This window comes from Dryobates pubescens, chromosome 26, assembly GCF_014839835.1.
Source record: "Dryobates pubescens isolate bDryPub1 chromosome 26, bDryPub1.pri, whole genome shotgun sequence".
In the NCBI taxonomy this organism is placed as follows: Eukaryota; Metazoa; Chordata; class Aves; order Piciformes; family Picidae; genus Dryobates; species Dryobates pubescens.
This window is the reverse complement of record NC_071637.1, coordinates 16,133,648-16,155,624: the sequence shown is the minus strand read 5'-3', so window position 1 is coordinate 16,155,624 and position 21,977 is coordinate 16,133,648. Positions and strand designations below refer to the sequence as shown.

The 21,977-nt window shown below is 57.6% G+C and overlaps 2 protein-coding genes across 2 annotated transcripts; both read left to right on the top strand.

Annotated features, from left to right (window-relative positions):
• POFUT1 (protein O-fucosyltransferase 1) lies at positions 1–4,560 on the top strand. The gene is made up of 7 exons (XM_054173499.1): positions 1–160; positions 415–536; positions 679–861; positions 1,447–1,559; positions 2,188–2,380; positions 2,891–3,133; positions 4,317–4,560. The coding sequence occupies exons 1-7, from the start codon at positions 1–3 to the stop codon at positions 4,503–4,505; spliced, it is 1,203 nt and encodes a 400-aa protein (XP_054029474.1). The 3' UTR covers positions 4,506–4,560.
• Positions 4,561–11,123: 6,563 nt separating this feature from the next.
• KIF3B (kinesin family member 3B) lies at positions 11,124–20,334 on the top strand. The gene is made up of 8 exons (XM_009901789.2): positions 11,124–12,540; positions 13,808–13,909; positions 14,460–14,582; positions 14,692–14,810; positions 15,805–15,918; positions 16,847–16,952; positions 17,911–18,089; positions 18,531–20,334. The coding sequence occupies exons 1-8, from the start codon at positions 11,158–11,160 to the stop codon at positions 18,622–18,624; spliced, it is 2,220 nt and encodes a 739-aa protein (XP_009900091.2). The 5' UTR covers positions 11,124–11,157; the 3' UTR covers positions 18,625–20,334.
• Positions 20,335–21,977: the final 1,643 nt, after the last annotated feature.

The following is a 21,977-nucleotide window of genomic DNA, read 5'->3' as shown; positions in this document are numbered from 1 at the left end:
ATGGGGTCGGCTCCGCTTGGCCTCCGCCGGGCGGCCATGGCGGGCTCTGGGGGCTCTGTTGTTCTCCTGCTCTCCCTGCTCTCCGTCGCGATGGCGGCGGGAGGCGGCGCTGCGCCGGCCTGGGACGCGGCTGGCTACCTGCTCTACTGCCCCTGCATGGGTGAGGCCCTCCCGCCGCGCCGGGACCGGTGCGAAGCGCTCGCTAGAGCCTCCGGTGGGAGGAGGCCCCGGTGGAGGAGCCCTCCCTGGGAGGATGCTTCGGCCTAGCCCCCGGTAGGGGCTGCCCTGGCTGAGTGCCCCGATGGAGCCCCTAGTGAAGCTCCCGGGAGGAGGCCCCGGTTGAGGTTGTGCTGGAGCCCACAGTCGGTGCCCGGTGGAGCCCCCGGTTCAGCCCTGCTCTCGCCTCTTTTGCAGGTCGGTTCGGGAACCAGGCTGAGCACTTCCTGGGAGCCCTCGCTTTCGCTCGAGCCCTCAACCGGACCTTAGCCGTGCCGCCGTGGATCGAGTACCGCCACCACCGCCCGCCCTACACCAATGTGAGCCCCGGGGCAGGGAGGGGAGGGGAGCGCGCTGGCCGTGGACTGCCTCCGGAGGGGGAGGCTCGGCGCCGGGCAGGGGAGGCTTGGAGCGCTGCCGGTGCTCCGTGAGTGAAGCTGGTCTGGTCGCTCTGGTTCTCAGCTGCACGTTCCCTACACGGAGCACTTCCAGCTGGAGCCACTGCGGCAGTACCACCGAGTTATCCCCTTGGAGGAGTTCATGGAGAAGCTGGCACCCCTTCACTGGCCCCCTGGCAAGAGAGTGGCTTACTGCTTCGAAGCAGCAGCCCAGAGGAGTGCAGACAAGAGCACCTGCCCCATGAAGGTGAGTTCCTTCTGTGTCCCCACAAGCACAGTTTAGTTCTGCTGCTGTTCCAGAAAGGAGTGCCTGACCTGCTCAGGTTGCAGCACTGATTGGGTTTGTCAGGTTAGGAGTTATGCATCCCAAACCAGTCTGGGGGGCATCCCTTTTGCCCCTCAGCAGCTGTGAGATCCCTTTTGCCCCTCACCAGTGTGGCTTCCTGACCTTTATGCTTTTCCTTGCCAGCAGACACTTGAGGTTCAGGAGGATTGTCTGTGTAAGGTTTGAGCACTGAAGGCTTGGTCATGACTGTGAGGAGAGCAGATCTGTGGCTCCTCTCCTGCAGCTCTGTGCTGGTTTCCCATCTGTGGTACAGTTGTCCACTTGCTTTTAAAGGAACCTCTTCTAAATGAGGTTTGTAGGGCTGTGGAGTTCCTGCTCTTTTAGTTCTCTGATAACTTTAATACCCTTCTCTCTCCTCATCCTGTCCAGCCCACATGCTGTTGTGTGCCCTCTGCTCTCCTCCTCAGCTGTGCACCCCAGGATCTTGCTAACTCAACCTTTCAGCTCCCTTCATGCCCCAGGTGAACATTTGCCTTTCCTTTGCAGGATGGAAATCCCTTTGGACCCTTCTGGGATCAGTTCCAGGTGGATTTTGACAAGTCTGAGCTCTTCAAGGGAATCTCCTTCAATTCTGCATACAAAGACCACTGGATCCAAAGGTAGGGAGAAGATGGGAGGGTGTCAGCCTGCTGCTGCAGAACGACTCAGGGGTGTGCTGCCGACTGTGTGAAGCCTTTGCTTTTGGGGGAGTGTCTGAGGTGGTTAATTAGCAAGATCATCAGAACCTTAAAGCTTTTCCCATTCACTATTTGCTGGGCATGCCCTTCCTCTGGGCACTTTTGGCTGTGAGCTGTTGTTGGGCTGATCTCTGAGGCAGTGATGCTCAGTTGCAGGACATATTGATTGTGATGATTCAGAAGGAGTTTAGGCCTCAGCTGCGTTTTGCTGCTTGCCTCACGGTTTGGGATCCCCTTCAGTCACCTGGGTGCCTGACAGAAATGTTCCCAGTCTGGGGTAAAACCTTCATCTCTCCTGGTTCACTGCTGTGGGTGGGATTCTCCTCTTTCATCTCTCAGATAATCCCAGTTGATTTCTTGCCAGGTTTGAAGTCGACCTGAGTTTGGCTTTGATGTTCTGAGCAGATGGCAGAATGCTTAGGGCTCATCTTGAGCAAATTTGGAGCAGCAGCTGCTGCATGGTTCAGGGTGTTCAGAGTTTCCACCCTACCCTGCAGGCCATTTGTGCACAGGTGAGGTTATGTCACTGTTTGGGTCTTTTCCTTTACAGGTTCCCCCCCTCTGAGCACCCTGTGCTTGCCCTGCCTGGAGCTCCAGCCCAGTTTCCAGTCCTGGAGGAGCACCGGCCCCTCCATAAGTACATTGTGTGGTCTGAGGACATGGTGAAGAAAGGAGAAGCCTACATTGAGTCTCTGCTGGTCAGGCCCTATGTGGGAATTCATCTGAGGATTGGCTCAGACTGGGTATGGCTCCTGAGTGTGGCTGGTTGCTGGGGGCTGCTGGGTTAGTCCTTGGACTTGGTGATCTTAAAGGTCACTTCCAACCAAAGTGAGTCTGGAGAGGGACTTTTCATCAGGGTGTCTGGCAACAGGACAGGAGGGAATGGTTTGAAGCTGAGGGAGAGTAGGTTCAGACTGGAGTTTAGGAAGCTCTTGAGGGTGGTGGGACTCTGCAATAGGCTGCCCAAGGAGGCTGTGGATGCCTCCTTCCTGGAGGTGTTCAAAGCCAGGCTGGATGAAGCCTCGAGTAGCTGAGTCCAGTTGAGGTTGGTGTAGGTGATCTCTGAGGTCCCTTCCAGCCTGAGCCATTCTGTGCTTGTGACACTGTGGATGAGGAGCTCTGCTTTGGAGGTGCCAGCCCAAACCCCGCTGGCATCCTGGGGATGCCATTGGGATTCCTCGAGGGTGGGGGGCATAGTGGTGTTTCCTCACCCTGTTGGCCCTCAGACTTGGTCTTTTCTCTTCTTCTGATAGAAAAATGCCTGCAATATGTTGAAGGATGGGACAGCTGGGCCCCACTTCATGGCATCCCCTCAGTGTGTGGGCTACGACCGCAGCACCACGGTGCCGCTCACCATGGACATGTGCCTGCCGGACCTCAGGGAGATCCAGCGTGCCCTCCAGCTCTGGGTGAAGAAGACAGAGGCCAAATCTGTTTACATAGCTACTGATTCTGAGCCCTACACCAGAGAAATCCAGCAGCTCTTCCAAGGAAAGGTGAGTTTCAGGAAGGGGCTCTGGCAGGAAGGCTTCAGTAAAGGCCTTGCTTGGACTGTGGCCCCTGGCTGGCACCGGCGGCAGGCAGAGGCAGCTCAGGGAGTCCCAGCCAACCCTTGGCATCTCAGCAGGAATGTTCTTCAGAGCAGGAAGAAAACTACAGCCTAAACTTCCTCCTTTCCCAGAGGTTGAAGAGTGTTTTCCTGTGTGGTAGTAAGTTTCTCCTTGAGAAGGGCTTCAATGAGCTAAACCAAAGAGCTCTCCCAAAAGGGTTTGACATTTGTCTGTCCGTGAGTGAGTTACAGTGACCTGAGGCAGAATCCACTCCCTTTTTGTTGTTGTGTATTCTCCCTTCTAATACTATTTGGATTGTAATAGCCATTGCCAGCCTTGTGCCAAGGCATTTAAGTTGTAATACAGGATTTTAGGAAAGGCTGGGTGAGGAGGGGCTTGAGAGCAGCCATGAGGAGAAGGCCTTGGGGGTGTCAGTTGGTGACAAACTCCCCAGGAGCCAGCAATGGTCCCTGGCAGCCCAGCAGGCAGCTGTGTGCTGAGCTGCATCCAGAGCAGGGAGAGCAGCAGCACAGGGAAGGGACTATGCCCCTCTGCTCAGACCCCCACCTGCAGCACTGCCTCCAGTTCTGGGGCCCCCAGCACAAGAAGGACCTGGAACTGGTGGAGAGGGTCCAGAGGAGGCCACAAAGATGATCAGAGGGCTGGAGAACCTTTCCTGTGGGAACAGGCTGAAAGAGGTGGGGTTGTTCAGCATGGAGAAGAGAAGAAGACTCCAGGGAGACCTTAAAGCAGCCTTCCAGTACCTGCAGGGGCTCCAGGAGAGCTGGGGAGGGACTTGACAAGGGCTGGGAGTGCCAGGACAAGGCACAGTGGCTTTGAGCTGGAAGAGGGGAGATTGGGACTGGAGGTGTGGAAGAAATTCTTTCCAGTGAGGGTGGTGAGGCACTGGAACAGGTTGCCCAGAGAGGTTGTGGATGCTCCTTCCCTGGAGGTGTTCAAGGCCAGGCTGGATGAGGCCTTAAGCATCCTGAGCTGGTGGGAGGTGTCCCTGCCCGTGGCCAGCGGGTTTGGAACTGGCTGAGCTTTAAGGTCCCTTCCAAGCCAAACTGTTCTGTCACTCTTTGGTAACAGACAAGTGAATGAATTTCCTTCCCTCCTTTCCCTGCAGGTGAAGGTGGTGAGCCTGCAGCCAGAAGTGCCTCAGGTGGATCTGTACATCCTGGGCCAGTCCGACCACTTCATCGGGAACTGCGTCTCCTCCTTCACCGCCTTCGTGAAGCGGGAGCGCGACGTGCGGGGCAAGCCCTCCTCCTTCTTCGGCATGGACCACCCCCCCCGGCTGAGGGATGAGTTCTGAGCAGGCCAGGAGCAGGCTCCATGCTTCTCAGGGTGCTGAGCTCAGGCCCCTGCCAAAGGAGCGCTGAGGGTGTTGTGCACACAGAGCTCGCCGCCGGGCTGCCCTGTGGTGCCCCCCACGGCCGCTTCCAGGCTGCCCTCTCTGACTTCTCCTCTGTTTCCAGGCTGAGGTCAGACAGAAAGGACATTTTAATCCTGTTTATAGGGACCTACAAACTCTGCTTAGTTTTGAAGCTGTAGTTTACACAGCTCTCCATTCTCCCTGGCTGGGGTTCAGCAGTGTGAGGGTGCAGCTGCTGCTCAGAGTTCCCCCTCTCCGTTACCATTCTTCTGTTTCCGTTCAGTTTTCCACAGAGGCTCTGTGAAAGCTGCTTGTCCCAAACTTCACCAGGAGCTCTCTGGAAGTGCAAAGTCTTGGCAGGAATAATCCCACTGCCTGCAGAAGGTGAAGGTCAGGGCTTGGAAGGAGCTCTGGGTTTTCTCCATCGCTGCCATTGCCTTCCCAGAGCCACCTTGGTGCCTCTGCTTCCATTCCCCTGTCAGAAGAGCTTGGGGAGCTCCTGGATCTCCTCAGCAGTGGTGGAGATTCACAGCAGGGACATGTTTTAAGGTGGCAGTCTCTTCTTCAGCCCATCTTCCTGTGGAAGTGAGGAGGAGGTGTTTGCAGGGCCACAGGCTCAGGAGATCTTGTGGAGCCAGCTTTAGGGCTGGGAGCTGTTGATGTTGGGTTGGGGTCCGTGGTAGAAATGAAGCTGCTTTTGAGCTAAGACTGGGGGAAGTAGCTGTAGTGGGGTTGGTGTCGTGCCTAGGTCTTAATGCTTTCTGCTTTTGTACTTTGTAAAGTAACCTCTCTGACCACAGAGCCTTTTGCCTCTGTGGGGTGGTTCCTGCTGGAGGTAACTGTGGGAGGAGTTTGCTGCTGGTTGAAAGAGCAGCCCCCAAAAAACCCTTTGTTTGGCCCAGTCCAGTTTAGTGTTGGGAGCACCACTGAGCTTGCTGTGTTGAGTCTCAACCAGTGCCTTTGGTATTCCTGTGACTTACATTTCACAACTTTTGTCCCAAATCTACCCAGATTTTAACTGTTCTCTTCTTAAAATGCCATTTGGGCAAGTCCATGGTACCAGGGCTGGCTGCCTCCAGTGCTCCTGTGGTCTGAGCAAGTCTGGGTCTAAACCATGCTGTTTGTGGGGTTTTAGCTCTCAGTGTCATTTTGGTGCTGGGGTTTTTTTTTTTTGCTTCTCAGAAATATTCCTCAGCTCTGAAGGAGTTTGGGGGCTCAAGGGAGTGAGGTAAATGTGAAGGTGCCCTAAGGGTCAGAGTGGCAAAGACTTGCCTCTGGTTCCAGGCATTATGAGGTTTGGGGGCTTCTGGCCACCTCCCCGTGGGGAGCCAGGTGCCTGCATACCTGCACTCCTTGGGCTCTCCCTTGGCTTTGTGATCTTGGGTGGTGCCATCAGGGCTGCCCCATCCCAGAGCAAGGGCAACCTTTCCCCACAGCGTTGGGAACAGTATTCAAACACACACACAAGTGGGGCTTTTGATAAAAAAAAAAAGGGTATTTTTTGTAATAATAAACCCCTGATTTTTGTATGAACTCCTGTTGCAGTACCTTCCTTCCTCGGCCGCAAGGGGCCCCAGCGAAGCGGGGCCCGGCTGGGGTCTGCAGCACGGAGCTTCCCCCCGCCCCAGGCCTTTACCGAGCTGCGCTTGGGGCAGTCCCCGCCGGGGAGTTTGGCCCTGGGCGAGGACGAACTTCGGCCGGGAGGAGGCCGCCGCCGCCCTCGGCTCCCGCGGAATGCGGCCGGGGCGGCGTCCCCTTTGTCCCGGCTCCATCCGGGGCCGGTCGCTACGCCAATGGCGGCGTGGGGGCGGGCGCGCGCGTTGCCAAGGAAGTGCGTCAGAGGCGGGGGCGGGGCCTCGGCGCCGCTTCCGGTGCCGCGGGAGGAGGCGGCCGAACGGCTCCATGGTGACGGCGCAGGTGAGTCCGGCCCGGCCCGGCCCGGCCCGCCTGGCCCGGAGCCCCCTTCGCGGCTTCTCCGCGGCCTCACCGTGCGCCCCGAGGAGCCGCCGCGGCCCGGGCCGCTCACCCCAGGGGCGGCCCCATGGTACCCGCCGGGTCCCGCCGCTCCTTCGGTGCCGCGCGGGTGTGACAGCCCGGGGCACCGGCTGCTCGGCGGGGGCACCGCCGTTCGGACGCGTGGGCGCGGCTAGGGCAGCGGTCGAGGGAGGCGGCAGGCGCGGCGGGTGTCCCCGTTTCGCCGAGCGGCCCCGTTCGGGCGAATGTCACCCTCGCTGTCGCCGCTCCCCGCTCGGGGCCGGCCCTCAGTCCCCGTCCCTCGAGCTGGGGCTCCAGGACTGCCCCGGGACCACCTCCCCGCCGCGCCCGGTTTCGGAGCCGCGAGGGCGGCGGGTGGCGCTCGGTGAAGCCGTGACCAGGAGCGAGCTCGGGGGCCTGGCCGGGGCGGGGATCCGGCACCTGCTGCCTGCCCGCGGCCGGAGACACTCTGGGGCGCCGAGGTGACGCTGAGGGAGGTGACAGAGGTGATCGGGGGCGATAAGCGAGACTGGGGCACGCCGGGACGGAGGTGGCACCGGGGATGTCCTGCTGGGGCCGCGGTGCCTTGGGCGGGGAGGTAAGAGGAGACCGGCGGCGAGCGAGGCCTTGGCTGGTGAGGGATCAAAGGCAGGAGAGATCGAGGCAGGACATGGCCAAGCCACAGACACCCGACGGGTCGAGACTGCAGGAGAGTGATGGAATGTTTTAAGTGGTACCTGGGGATGTGCAGGGAGATGCAAGGGAAGGGGTGAGGCAGCGTCCCAAGGGAAATCGTCTTCAGGTCTTTAAACTCAAAGCAGGAGGTGGAGAGGCCTCAGGACTCAGTGGTGGTGGCTGCTGAGAGCCTGAAGTCCTCTGGGCAGGGCCAGAGCCAGCAGGTCCTGACTAATGTTTCCACCTAAGCAGGAGGAGAAGCTTCTTTGGTGTGAGGGAGCAGAGCCCTGGGGCAGGCTGCCCAGAGAGGTTGTGGAGTCTCCTGGTGTGGAGAGCTTCCAACCACCCCTGGGCATTGTGCCCCTGGGCAGGCTGCTGTGGGTGCCCTGCTTGAGCAGGGGTTTGGCCTGGGAGAGCTCCTGAGGGTTCTGGACAATTTTAAACACATTTTCTTGTTGCTCTTGTGTGATTCTTTGTAGACTAACAGCCTGGATTTGGGGCTAGGAACATTCTGCCTCATTTCTTAGCCCTCTAGCTCTGCTCCTGAAGCTCTCTCATCTTGTCTGAGAAGCTCCCCTCAGCCCTGCAGTGACTGAGTAGCTAAGCCATGGGTTAGAGCAGGTCTTGGTGGGTAGTGGAACACAAAGAAGGTCCTGAAGAGGCCAAGCTGAACACAACCAGCAGTGCTGAGGGTTTCCAGCATGCATGAGGTTGATGTTTAGTTCCAGCTGGCAGCAGGAGCTTTGAAGCTCTTCCTAAGAGCTCTATTTGAAAAGCAGCAGCTTGTTAGGAGTCACCCAGCACTCCATGAGGGGCTGCTGGGATCCTCCATGTGTGGCTGTGGCTGGAGCAGGCTCTTTCCATTCTGTGTGGGGTGGCAGCTCACTGTGCTGATGGCTGAGGGATGCAGCAGGAGGTTTCCTTCTCCCCACCCAGTGCCATGAAGGACTCAGGTCTGTGAACTGGCTTTGAGAGTTCAGACTGATGTGGATCTCATCAACCTGCTTCAGCTAGACACCAGAGCAGGAGCTGGGGTGTTCCACTGGGTTGGTGTGCTTGGGCAGAGCTGGTTCTTGGCAATCCCACTGAAAGTATAGTGCCAGAAGACAAAACCATGCCTGAGTCTGTGTGGGGCTGCATGAAAGGCATCAAGGTGCTGGAGCTGGTCCAGAGTCTCCAGAGGTGCTGAGGGGCATCTCTGTGAGGAGGAAAAGCTGAGAGCCCTGCTGCCCCCCACAGCAGCCTGCCCAGGGGCACAGTGCCCAGGGGGGGTTGGAAGCTCTGCACACCAGGAGACTCCACAACCTCTCTGGGCAGCCTGCTGCAGGGCTCTGCTCCCTCACACCAAACAACTTTCTCCTCATGGAACCTCCTGGCTGCCACTCTGTGCCCATTGCTCCTTGTGCTGTCCCTGGGCACCACTGAGCAGAGTCTGGCCCCAGCCTCTTGCCCCCAACAGCTCCTTCAGCTCTTGCTGAGCATGGAGCAGATCCCCTCTCAGGCTGCTCAACACCCCCAGGGCTCTCAGCCTCTGCTGCTCCCAGAGCTGCTCCAGGCCCCTCAGCAGCTTTGGAGCCTCCCCTGGACTCTCTCCAGCAGTTCCCTGTCCCTCTTGACCTGGGGAGCCCAGAGCTGGGCACAGTCCTCCAAGATGTGGCTTCACCAGGGCAGAGTAGAGGGGCAGGAGGACCTCCCTTGCCCTGCTGGGCACACTCTGGTGAATGGCCTCCAGATGGACCTGGATGGTTTTCTGGGAGCAGAGCTTGTGGCAGTGACCCACTTTGAGTCCAGGCTTTGCTCCAAGAACGCTGTCTCAGGGCAGGCCTTGTTCAGCTCCTCTGGCAGAGGATTGTTGGTGTTGTTCCCCAGCCCTCCCCTCTCACACAGCTCAGGGGACACAAAACACAGCTCCAGCTGATGGCTTTGTGACAGATGGCCACCTGCAGACCCCTGACCTGTGACTCAGGTGTGCCACCCAGCACAGAGCTGACAGTCCAGGTCCCAGGGGCGAGTGCTGCACCCAGCCCTCCTTTATTTAGCTGCACCAGAGGTGCAAAGAGCCAAACTACAGCAACCCAGCTAGGCAAAGCCAAACAAAGAAGAGCCCCATCCTCTCCTCTTTTCCACTGGGCCTTTGTCTGCTGAATCCAAGCCTAAGCTTCTTTAGTCATAGGAAGGACTTCAGCCCAGCACTGCAGAAGGGTTTTCTAAACACCAACACTGACAGCTCTCCAGGGAACAGCAATGTGCCCTTGTGGCCAAGAGAGCCCAGTGCCATCCTGGGGTGCATCAAGAAGGTGTCCAGCAGGTCTGGGGAAGTTCTTCTCCCTCTCTACTCTGCCCTGCTGAGACCACACCTGCAATACTTGGTCCAGGTTTGGGTTCCCCAGTGCAAGAATCAGAGAGATGTCAGGGCTGGAAGGGAGCTCAAGGCTCAGGCAGTTCCAACCTCCCTGCCATGGGCAGGGACCCCTCACACCACAGCAGGTTGCTCACAGCCACCTCCAGCCTGGCTGCAAACACCTCCAGGCAGGAGGCTGCCACCACCTCCCTGGGCAGCCTGTGCCAGGCTCTCACCACCCTCATGGGCAACAACTTCTTCCTCACAGCCAATCTCAATCTCCCCACTTCCAGTTCTGCTCCATCCTCCCCAGTCCTATCCCTCCCTGACACCCTCAGAAGTCCCTCCCCAGCTTTCCTGTAGCCCCCTTCAGATCCTGGAAGGCCACAGTGAGGTCTCCTGGGAGCCTTCTCCAGACTGAACAACCCCAACTCCCTCAGTCTGTCCTCACAGGAAAGACAGAGAACTGCTGGAGAGAGTCAAGGGAGAGCCATGAGGATGATTGGGGGACTTGAGCATCTCCCCTGTGAAGAGACACTGAGAGCCCTGGGGCTGTGTAGCCTTGAGAAGAGAAAACTGAGAGGGGATCTCATCAGTGTCTGTCAGTATCTGAGGGGTGGGTGGCAAGTGGAGGGAGCCAAGCTCCTGTCACTGGTGCACAGTCATAAGCCAGGGAACAACAGGTTCCAACCTGACCATAGAAGATTGCAGCTCAACATGAGGAGAATCCTCCTTGCAGTGAGGGTGAGGGAGCCCTGGAGCAGGCTGCCCAGGGAGGTTGTGGAGTCTCCTTGCCTGGAGACTTTCCAAACCCACCTGGATGTTCCTGTGCAGACTGCCTCAAGTAATCCTGCTTGGGCAGGGGGGTTGGACCTGATGGTCTCTTGTGCCCAGGTGGCCAAGAAAGCCAATGGCATCCTGGCCTGCAGCAGGAGCAGTGTGGCCAGCAGGAGCAGGGAGCTCATCCTGCCCTGTGCTCAGCACTGCTCAGGCCACACCTTGAGCCCTGTGGCCAGTTCTGGGCTCCTCAGGTCAGGAAAGAGGTTGAGATGCTGGAAGGTGTCCAGAGAAGGGCAACAAAGCTGGGGAGGGGTCTGGGGCACAGCCCTGGGAGGGGAGGCTGAGGGAGCTGGGGTTGCTTAGCCTGGAGAAGAGGAGGCTCAGGGGAGACCTTCTTGCTCTCTGCAACTCCCTGCAGGGAGGTTGGAGCCAGGTGGGGGTTGGGCTCTTCTCCCAGGCACCCAGCAGCAGAACAAGAGGACACAGTCTCAAGCTGTGCCAGGGGAGGTTTAGGCTGGAGGTGAGGAGAAAGTTCTTCCCAGAGAGAGTTGTTGGCCATTGGGATGTGCTGCCCAGGGAGGCAGTGGAGTCCCCATCCCTGGGGGTGCTCCAGAGGGGACTGGACGTGGCCCTGGGAGCCATGGCTTGGTTAGCCAGCAGGTGGTGGGCGGCAGCTCGGACTCGGCGCTCCCCGAGGCCTTGTCCAAGCTGCCTGCCGGACCCTGTGCTTCCGTGTGACCTCTTCCCCCTGCGCTCGGTGCCGCAGGCCGCCGGCCGGGGATCGTCCAGCAGCCAGGCCGCCGCCGCCCCGGCCCCGCCGCCATGTCCAAGGCCAAGAGCTCCGAGTCGGTGCGGGTGGTGGTGCGGTGCCGGCCCATGAACGGCAAGGAGAGGACGGCCTCCTACGAGCGGGTGGTCAACGTGGACGTCAAGCTGGGGCAGGTGTCGGTGAAGAACCCCCGGGGCGCCTCCCACGAGCCGCCCAAGACCTTCACCTTCGACGCCGTGTACGACTGGAACTCCAAACAGGTGGAGCTCTACGATGAGACCTTCCGGCCCCTGGTGGACTCGGTGCTGCAGGGCTTCAACGGCACCATCTTCGCCTACGGGCAGACCGGCACGGGCAAGACCTACACCATGGAAGGGGTGCGGGGGGACCCCGAGAAGAGGGGCGTCATCCCCAACTCCTTCGAGCACATCTTCACCCACATCTCCCGCTCCCAAAACCAGCAGTACCTGGTCAGGGCCTCCTACCTGGAGATCTACCAAGAGGAGATCAGGGACTTGCTGGCCAAGGACCAGTCCAAGAGGCTGGAGCTGAAGGAGCGGCCGGACACGGGGGTCTACGTGAAGGACTTGTCCTCCTTCGTCACCAAGAGCGTCAAGGAGATCGAGCACGTGATGAACGTGGGCAACCAGAACCGCTCGGTGGGGGCCACCAACATGAACGAGCACAGCTCCCGCTCCCACGCCATCTTCGTCATCACCATCGAGTGCAGCCAGCTGGGGCTGGACGGGGAGAACCACATCCGCGTGGGCAAGCTCAACCTGGTCGACCTGGCGGGCAGCGAGCGGCAGGCCAAGACCGGGGCCCAGGGCGAGAGGCTGAAGGAGGCCACCAAGATCAACCTCTCCCTCTCGGCGCTGGGCAACGTCATCTCGGCCCTGGTGGACGGCAAGAGCACCCACATCCCCTACAGGGACTCCAAGCTCACCAGGCTGCTGCAGGACTCTCTGGGGGGCAACGCCAAGACGGTGATGGTGGCCAACATAGGCCCCGCCTCCTACAACGTGGAGGAGACCCTGACCACCCTGCGCTACGCCAACCGTGCCAAGAACATCAAGAACAAGCCCAGGGTCAACGAGGACCCCAAGGACGCCCTGCTGAGGGAGTTCCAGGAGGAGATCGCTCGGCTCAAGGCCCAGCTGGAGAAACGCTCCGTGGGGAAGAGGAAGAGGAGGGAGAGGAGGAGGGACGGTGGGGAGGAGGAGGAGGACACCGAAGAGGGGGAGGAGGAGGGAGATGACAAAGATGACTACTGGAGGGAGCAGCAGGAGAAGCTGGAGATCGAGAAGAGAGCCATAGTGGAGGATCACAGCTTGGTGGCGGAGGAGAAGATGCGGCTGCTGAAGGAGAAGGAGAAGAAAATGGAGGACCTGAGGAGGGAGAAGGAAGCCACAGAAACCTTGAGTGCTAAAATCAAGGTAGGGATCCTCCTTGTGGTGCTGCCTGAAAGCTGCTTGCCTGGGCTGAAGCGGGGTGGGAGGTGTCCCAGTTTGGAGAGCTTCACAGGATGGGTTGGGGTTGGAAGGGACCTCAAAGCTCAGGCAGCTCCTGCCACGGGCAGGGACACCTCCCACCGGCCCAGGCTGCTCAGGGCCTCATCCAGCCTGGCCTTGAGCACCTCCAGGGAGGAGGCAGCCACAGCCTCCCTGGGCAGCCTGTGCCGGTGTCTCCCCAGCCTCACTGTGAAGATACTTCAGAGGATTTTCCAGGATAGGGATGGATGTTGAGACTGGAAGCTTTCTAGGCAGCAGGTGACACTTCCACCATTAAATGACAGAGTTTGATGTCCAGCAGTTCTGAGGTGCTGGGCTTGTAGAGCATCTTGAGCAATCAGCACAGCAAAATGTTGGTGATGCATCTTTGCTCAAGCTGTAGCACCAGAAACGCTTCAGCCTCTCACAGATCACTGACAAGTGCTGCTCAGGAGAGCACACCTTGGTTCTCCAGCTTTGCCACATGCTGCAGCAAGCACAGGGTGGCAGGGGTGGGAAGCCCCCTGCCAGAGCAGGGTCACCCAGGGCAGGGCACACACAACACACCCAGGTGGGGTTTGGAAGCTCTCCAGAGCAGGAGACTCCACAGCCTCTCTGGGCAGCCTGCCCCAGGGCTCTGCACCCTCACAGGGACAAAGTTTTGCCTCCTGTTCCCCTGGCAGCTGCTCTGCTCCAGCTTGCCCCCAGTGCCCCTGGTGCTGTCCTTGAGCCCTGAGCAGAGCCTGGCTCCAGCCAGTTTCCCCTCCTGTTCCCCTGGCAGCTGCTCTGCTCCAGCTTGCCCCCAGTGCCCCTGGTGCTGTCCTTGGCCAGCCCTGAGCAGAGCCTGGCTCCAGCCCTGCACATCTTTATCCCCAGCACTGAGGGCAGCCCTCAGGCTCCTCTGCTCCAAGCCCCAGCCCCCTCAGCCTGGCATCCCAGGGAGATGTTCCACTGCCCTCAGCAGCTCTGTGGCTCTGCACTGGACTCTTCCAAGCAGTCCAATGCCTGATTGTAGGCAAGTTCCCATCCCTTAAATCCTACAGATTTGGAGGCACTTGAAGAAATGATCATCCCTGTAAGCAGCTGGCTTGAAAGGCAGCATGAAACAAGGGAGCAGCCAGGAAGCAATTGTGTGAGCAGGAGGAAAAGTTACATTGTGAGGTCACTGAGAGAAACTTCTGACCTTGTTGGGTTTGTTTTTTCCACCTTCCAGGCCATGGAAAGCAAGCTGCTGGTGGGGGGCAAAAACATTGTGGACCACACAAATGAGCAGCAGAAAATCCTGGAGCAGAAACGGCAGGAAATTGCAGAACAGGTACAGGGGGCAGCAGTCCTTGTTCTGCACAGACAAACATGGTGCAGACCCTTGGGAAAGTCTCCTCTACCATCCTAGAATGGGTTGGGGTTGGAAGGGAGCTCCAAAGCTCACCCAGCCCAACCCCCCTGCCCTCAGCAGGGACATCCTGCCCTGCAGCAGCTTGCTCACAGCCTTCTCCAGCCTCCCCTTGCACAGCTCCAGCCATAGGGCCTCAGCTCCCTCCCTGGGCAACCTGCTGCAGTGTTCCAGCAGCCTCCTGGGGCACAACTTGTTCCTCACCTCCAGTCTCAATCTGCTCTGCTCTCATTTCAAACCCCTGCCCCTGCTGCTGTCCCTGCAGGCCTTTGGGAGCAGTCCCTCTGCAGCCTGCTTGGAGCCTCCTGCAGCTACCGGGAGGCTGCTCTGAGGCCTGCCTGGAGCTTTCTCTTCTCCAGGCTGAACAAGCCCAACTCTCTCAGCCTGGCCTTGCAGCAGAGGGGCTCTGGCCTCCTCTGGCCCCAGCCCAAGAGGTTCACTGTGGTCATGGGCACTGTGTCACCTTCTCCAGAAACGCCGTGAGCGAGAGATCCAGCAGCAGATGGAGAGCCGGGACGAGGAGACGCTGGAGCTGAAGGAGACCTACAGCTCTCTTCAGCAAGAGGTGGACATAAAGACCAAAAAACTCAAAAAGGTGAGATGGTGCCACGATTCCTGCTGGGTCAGGAGTGCAATCAGCTTGGGTGGGGAAGGGAAAGGAGCCTTGGCAAGTTGTGACTTTGGCTCTTGCCTGCCTGCCGCAGTTGTTTTCCAAGCTGCAAGCTGTGAAGGCAGAGATCCATGATCTCCAAGAGGAGCACATCAAGGAGCGCCAGGAACTGGAACAGACCCAGAATGAACTTACCAGGGAATTAAAGCTGAAGTAGGTGCCAGTGTTTCATCACTTACCATTAAGAGAACTCATGAATGGCTCAGGTTGGAAGGGACCTCAGAGCTCATCTGCTCCAGCCTCCCCCACCACGGCCACTGACACCTCTCAACTGGAATCAGCTGCCCAAGGCCTAAGCTACAACTTCAGCATTTAGCTGTCCCTTACCCCCCTAAAAAGAAGACCTTCCTCACCACCACCCTCCACTGCCTCTCCCATTTGTGACACTGACAGCCCAGGGCTTCTGCACCCCCAAGGGTGGCAGTTTGCATCACTCCCCCAGTTGTGGCCTTCCAGAATCTGAAGGGGGCTCCAAGAAGGCTGGGGAGGGACTGCTCAGGCTCTCAGGTAGTGATAGGACCAGGGTGAATGGAATGAAGCTGGAGGTGAGGAGATTCAGGCTGGACATGAGGAGGAAGCTCTTCCCCATGAGAGTGGTGAGGCCCTGGAATGGGTTGTCCAGGGAGGTAGTTAAGGCCCCAGCCCTGGAGGTGTTTAAGGCCAGGCTGGCTGAGGCTCTGGCCAGCCTGCTCTAGTGTGGGGTGTCCCTGCCCATGGCAGGGGGGTTGGAACTAGATGATCCTTGTATCACAGTATCACAGTATAACTAAGGTTGGAAGAGACCCCAAGGATCATCAAGTCCAACCTGTCTCAACAGACCTCACGACTAGACCATGGCACCAAGTGCCATGTGTGGTCCTTTCCAACCCTGACTGATGCTATAATCCTATGAAGGCCTCATCCAACCTGGCCTTGAACAACCCCAGGGAGCAACAGCCTCCCTGAGCAGCCCATTCCAGAGTCCCTTTGGATAGGCACTGGAGGGGCTGCTTTGCATGTGCTTGGGGAGCAAGATTGCAAGAGGAGAAAACTGAAACCCTCCTCCTTTTCCAGAGCTGTTTGAGGTCAGAGGGAGAGGAGCTGGGGGGAAAAGTCATCTGCTCATTGTGTTTCTGATGTCCTTCTCATTTTTTGTGGCTGCACCTAGGCACCTGATTATTGAGAACTTTATTCCCTTGGAAGAAAAGAATAAGATCATGAACAGATCATTCTTTGATGAAGAGGAAGATCAGTGGAAACTGCACCCCATAAGCCGTCTGGAGTAAGCCTACCTCTGACCTTTCCTTGGGGTGGGATTACAGAGTCAGGGAAAACCCTCTCCTGGGAACAAGAATCCCTCACAAAAGAGGGGACTGCAGTGGGCATTTTAAAGCAGCCCTCCAAAGCTGGTGGCTTCTTGCTGCACAAGAAAGTAAAGCAAGCTCTTAGTGGGTTTGAGTGAACCAGGGATGCACAGCTAGGGGGAGGCTGGGGGAGATGAGGCTTGGCTTGTAGGGGAGCCAAATAATGATGTGTGAAATGCATCTAATGGCATGGATTCCCCATGAAAATGGCAGCAAACCCCTGCCCTGCTTCCCTCCTGTGAGGGGAAACAAACTGCAGCCCAGGAGGTTCCATCTGAACAGGAGGAGAAGCTTCTTTGGTGCGAAGGTGCTGGAACCCTGGAGCAGGCTGCCCAGAGAGGTTGTGGAGTCTTCTTCTCAGGAGATATTCCAGCCCCAGCTGGCCATTGTGCTCCTGGGCAAGCTGCTGTGGGTGCCCTGCTGGAGCAGGGGGTTGGATGGGTGATGCCCAGAGGTCCCTCCTGGCCCAACCCACGCTGGGATTCTGGGATTCTTTCCTGCTCTAGGTTGGAAAGCTCTTGACAATAACTGTGGTGAGAGCTGTGGCTAGAGCCTGCCTCTCTACACAGAAAGTTCTCTGCAGCAGGTTTAGAAAGGTGGCTGCAGCTGTGGTCTGTAGAGTGGAAAGGTGCAGAAGTCCTGCCCTGTGTGCAGGGAAGAGGTGACACAGGGGCACTGTCTTCTCTTCTTGCCTCTGCCTGCAGAGAGCTCTTCCTGCCGCCGCCGCCGAGGTCCTTTCTGCTGCCTTGCAACAGCTTTTCTCTGTGCAGTTGGCAGATGTTTTAGCTCATAAATTCCAGGAGGAGTCTGCTTTTGGTGTGTAATACCCCAAATAATTTTCCCTAGGAACCAGCAGATGATGAAGAGACCAGTCTCTGCTGTAGGCTACAAAAGGCCACTGAGCCAGCACGCCAGGACCTCCATGATGATCCGGCCAGAGACTCGGTACAGGGTAAGCCTAGATGGGGTTGCACCCTTCATGTGCTCACCCTCACCACCTGGCCAGTGGAGTTCTGCAGGATTCTTTGTTCTCTGGCATGGGAATTGCTGGAGAGGCCCCAGAGGAGGCCACGAAGATGATCAGAGGGCTGGAGAACCTCCCCTGTAAGGACAGGCCTGGGAGAGTCAGGGCTGTTCAGCCCAGAGAAGGGACAGTTTCAGGGAAACCTTAGAGCAGCCTTCCAGGGCCTGAAGTGGGCTAAAAGAAAGCTGGGGAGGGACTTTTGACAAGGGCTTGGAGTGACAGGATGAGAGGGAATGGATTGAAGTTTGTGGAGAGGAGATTGAGACTGGGGATGAGGAAGAAATTCTTTCCAGTGGGGCTGGGGAGACTCTGGCACAGGCTGCCCAGGGAGGCTGTGGATATCCCCTCACTGAAGGGGTTCAGTGTCAGTTTGGATGGGGCCTTGAGCAGCCTGGGCTAGTGGAAGGGTTGAAACTAGATGATCTTTAAGCCCTTCCAACTAGATGACCTTTAAGGTCCCTTCCAACCCAACCCATTCTATGAGCCTATGAGTCTGTGATTCTTTTACAGGGCCCTGCATACATTTATGAGGTATAGGAAGAGTGGAACTGGGACTCAAGTTGCCCCAGGGGAGGTTGAGGTTGGATATTAGGAAAAATTTCTTCACTGAAAGTGTCATCAGGCTCTGGCCCAGGCTGTGCAGGGCAGTGGTGGAGTTCCCCATCCCTGGAGGGGTTTCAAAGCCCTGTGGATGAAGAGCTCAGGGACGTGGTCCAAGAGTGGGGTACAGGGAGGTGCCAGGTTATGGTTGGACTCAATGACCTTAAAGTCTGTTCCAACCAGGCCATTCTATGAGTCCATGATCACTTCAGACAGAGCTTCTGGAGGGAAAAGAAACAATTGTTCTGTAAATGAGCAGCCTTGGGTCCTGCTTTTGCTGTCTCAGGCAGAGAACATTGTGCTGCTGGAGCTTGACATGCCCAGCCGAACGACGAGGGACTACGAGGGGCCAGCCATCGCTCCCAAAGTCCAGGCAGCTCTGGAGGCAGCTCTGCAGGATGAGGATGAGATCCAGGTGGATGCTTCAACCTTTGAGAGCACTTCCAATAAAAAATCAAAGCCCAGGTGAGTTGGACTTTGAGGTGAGAGCAGAGCTGCTGCGTGTCAGCGTCGCTCATCAGGGACGTTAAGGGGAGCTGGGCTGTAAAGTAGAGACATGAGGGAGAGAAGAGAAAGCTGAGAGTGGGCAGAGAATAAGCCCAGGAAAACCAGCTCAGCTCTTGGAAGGTGATGTTTGGTGAGGCTCAGGTGACTTTAGACTGGAGATGAGGAAGAAATTCTTTCCAGTGAGGGTGGGGAGACACTGGAGCAGGTTGCCCAGGGAGGTTGTAGGTGCCCCCTGCCCGGAGGTGGTCAAGGTTGGGTGAGGCCTTGAGCAAGCTGTCCCTGCCCATGGCAGTGGGGTTGAAACTGGGTGGTCTTCAGGGTCCCTCCCAACCCAAACTATTCTGTGACTTTGTGAGGGGGGGGTTGTTTAATTTTGTGTTCCCATTTCTACTTCTCCAGGCCTAAAACTGGAAGGAAATCAGGGGCTTCCTCTGCAGCAGGCACCCACAGCTCTCAGCTCTACCCACAGTCCCGAGGGCTGGTTCCAAAGTAAAGCCAGCAAGGTCCTCTCCAGGGCACGGACAGCCTTTGCCTTCTGAGACCAGAGACAAGAACCAACCTGCAGAGTGAGCTCCCAGCCCCTTCCCCTGGAGATGGCCTCTGCTCTTTGACTGCCCTGTGCTGGCCAGGGTGCAGCAGGCTCCTGCTCTGCCACTCAGCCTCTGTGGGAAACAGATTTTAGTTAGGAAATGAGAAATGCATGAGGTACGTTCAAGTGTGTTAGAAGCAATGGGGAAGCATGGGGATCACCTCACACCATCACCATCCCTCCTCCTGCACTGGCCCTCTTCCTGCACTGGGCTTTTCTTGCTGTTGGGCAATAAGAAGAGCTGGAAGTCATCTCAGCTGAACTCCATGGTGAGAAGCAAGTGAGGCTAAAGCAAGCAGAGGACCTGTTCAAACTCGCCTGGGTGCTTAGTTTTGCCTCTTTCCCGCTCCAAAGCCTGGCGTCATCGTTTGGGGTGGAGAGGTGGACCTGGCAGGCAGGCTCAGCAGTCAGTGTGCACTCCCAGCAGACAGCTGTGCCTCCCTCTAGGGCTGTGGGACACACAAAGGGTCTGGAAAGCAACTTTGTGCTCTCTGGAAAGGCAGCAGCAGAAGCTGAAGGCCTTTCTTTGTTTACAAGCATAAGGAAGAGCTTCTCTAAAGCGACCTCCTACAGACCTCATCTGCACCAACAGGCAGCACCTTGTCAAAGAACAGACCTGCACACCAGTGCCAGCTCCACCTTTTCTTCTCCTCTCTTGCCTCCATCTTTACCCCTGGCATCTGAAACCAGTGGCCCTGTGCAGCCTCTCGGCCGTGGGCTGCTGCATGGCCGTTTTCTCACCCCTCCCACTGCTTAAATGTAGCACTGGCTCAGAGCCTTCACCCTGGCAGGCTCCTGGGGCTGGCTCTGCTCTCCCCTGTGTGCTGGGCAGAGGGTAGAGCAGTGCCAGGGGGAGCTGCCTCTGAGTGCACTTGGCTGGTTCCTTCCCTTGCCTTCGAGGGAGGTTCAGCATTTGGTACCTTTTGTGCCTCGCCCCTTCCACTTCGGGAGCTCTCCCTTGGCACCTCCCAGCCCCTGCAGAGCCTGCTGGGAGGGAAAGCTCATGGGGCTGAGTCTGGGTGATGGAATCTGGTATACATTCCAGGGGTTTTACTTGGAAAAACAAGGGAGGAAGAGCTCCTGCTTTTGACAGTCTCACTGCCAGGCTGCCCTAAGGCTCAAGCAGGCTCCTGGAGCGCTGGAGGCTCGTGTGGCAGGGTGTGGGGAGGTGGAACTGCCACACTGAGGACAGTAAGGTGTCCCTGGCTGGTGTCTCACAGCTCATTTCTTAAGTTTTAGTTCACTGTACATTGAGACCTGGGATTTTACTTTTCCTGGTTGCTGTTGGCTGTCCCCCATGGACTTTTTTAACCCATTTCCCTCTCTGCTGCCCTGTGTGACTGAGCAAGGGCTTGGCCTGCTGTTAGCAATGCTCTCATGTCTGGACTCTGCCTTGTGAGCTCCCTAAAGTGAAGTCACCCAGGCTGCAGGACCCTGTCCTGTGTGACCCCCAGGAGCAGAAGGCACAGAGCAGAAGGCTGGGCACAGCACAGCTCACCCCTGCATCCTGTGGGCACCGTGCCTTGGTGAGCTGGCTGGGCCTGCTGAAACCCTAACCCAGCTGCTCAGCTGCTTCTCTGGACCACAAGATTAATATATATATATATATATAGGTATTTGTACACACATCTCTGTGTGTGTGTAGAAATATATATACATATATTAGTTTTGGTGGAGGAAGGAGGAGTTTGCTTCTCATTGCAAGAGCAGGCAGCTGACAAATTTCTCCCCCCCTGAAGATGGGCCCCTGGCATCCCCTTCCTTTTTATAAAGCACTCTTGGTGCACCAAGAGCCTTTTAACTGCTTCATGTTGCATAACCTAATGTCACCTTCTCTTCCCTCGCCTCCCTCCTCTCTCTAGCACATCACCTCCTGTCCTTGGCCATGTTTTAAAGGATGATTGTACGGGGTTGAGTGCTCCAAGAATTGAACTGAAACAATGGAGAGGGGGTGGAGAAAGAGAGGGGCTGTGTCTAAAACCTGAAACAGCAACACTTTCCCCACATCCACACCAAGGCAGCTGTGTTGTAGGTGAATAATGCAGAGGCAGAGAGCTCTGTGCCTGCACAGGCACACACTTCTCCTTCAGACACTCCCAGTTCCCTAGGGAATTCTGGATTGGAGTGACATGCTGGAAACTCCCCCTCCAGGGCAGGATTGGTGCAGTGGAAGTGGCTGTCCAACCCCACACTCCTCTCAGTTTAGTGTTGGGGAGCTAGGTGGTGACTGCCTGGGAGAGGAGCTGCTTCTAATGCTGTTAGAAACTCCTTAGCAAGGTGAAAGAGATGTCCATAGGAGTGTGTGTGGGGTGGGGTGGGGGGTGCTAAAGCAATTAAAGCTGCATCTTTAGTCATTGTCTGTAAGGTGGAGATCTGGGTGGTGTGCCCTGGGCAGTCAGAGAAGCTTTGAGAGGGTCCTTCTGCTGGACTTGCACTGAGCCCGAGGGGGGGGGAGATGTCTTAAGCTGTACAAAACGTGCTGAGCTCTGGGCTGAAGTTCTTTCAAGACATCCCTGCTGAGTTTGCCACTCTCTGGGTTGTTATCTGACCCTGCTGGGTTTCCTGCAGCTTCCTGGCCAAAGGCAGGAAATCCAACTGCCTCCTGGAACAGGCCCTGGGCCACTCCGTGCCCTCACAGCCTCCTCACGGGAGCGTTTCACATCCTTCTCCTCTCTGCTCCGCTCCGGAGCCCGAGAGCTGCGCTTAAAGAGTGGCCTGGGGCAGGTGCTGGCCCTGGGCACCGCATGAGACTGAAGCAGAGAAATGAAAGCACTTTGTGAACTCTGCCCGCGGATCCGGCGCCTCCTCCGAACTCATCTGCATGCTGCTTGAGCCTTCTCGGAGACAATACCTCTGCCCCAGCACCTCGGGCTACGCCAGCGCCTTACACGGAGCACACCAGCCCCCTCCCCAGCGGGGTTTTGGTGTAGCAAAGCCTGCCCTCGCTGCACACGCAGCACGCCCCGAGCCTGGGGGTGAGGCTGGATCTGTCCTCTCCCTCTCCGTGCCATCCACACGCTCCACGCTGGGAGCAGAGCAGCGCAACCCCTGCAGGGCTGGGAAAGGACAGCCTGCAAAAGCCATAGGGATGGAAGCGAGGGGAGGAGACAGATCCAGGCACTTCCCACCCTCCTCAGGCCCCTCTCTGCCTGCCCAGGGCTCTCCCGGGGGCACAACCCGTCCAGATGAGACCCTGCAGCTCCTCCCAGCTACACCCATCTCCACCTCCTCCTAGGTGATCTAGAGACAAAAGGAAC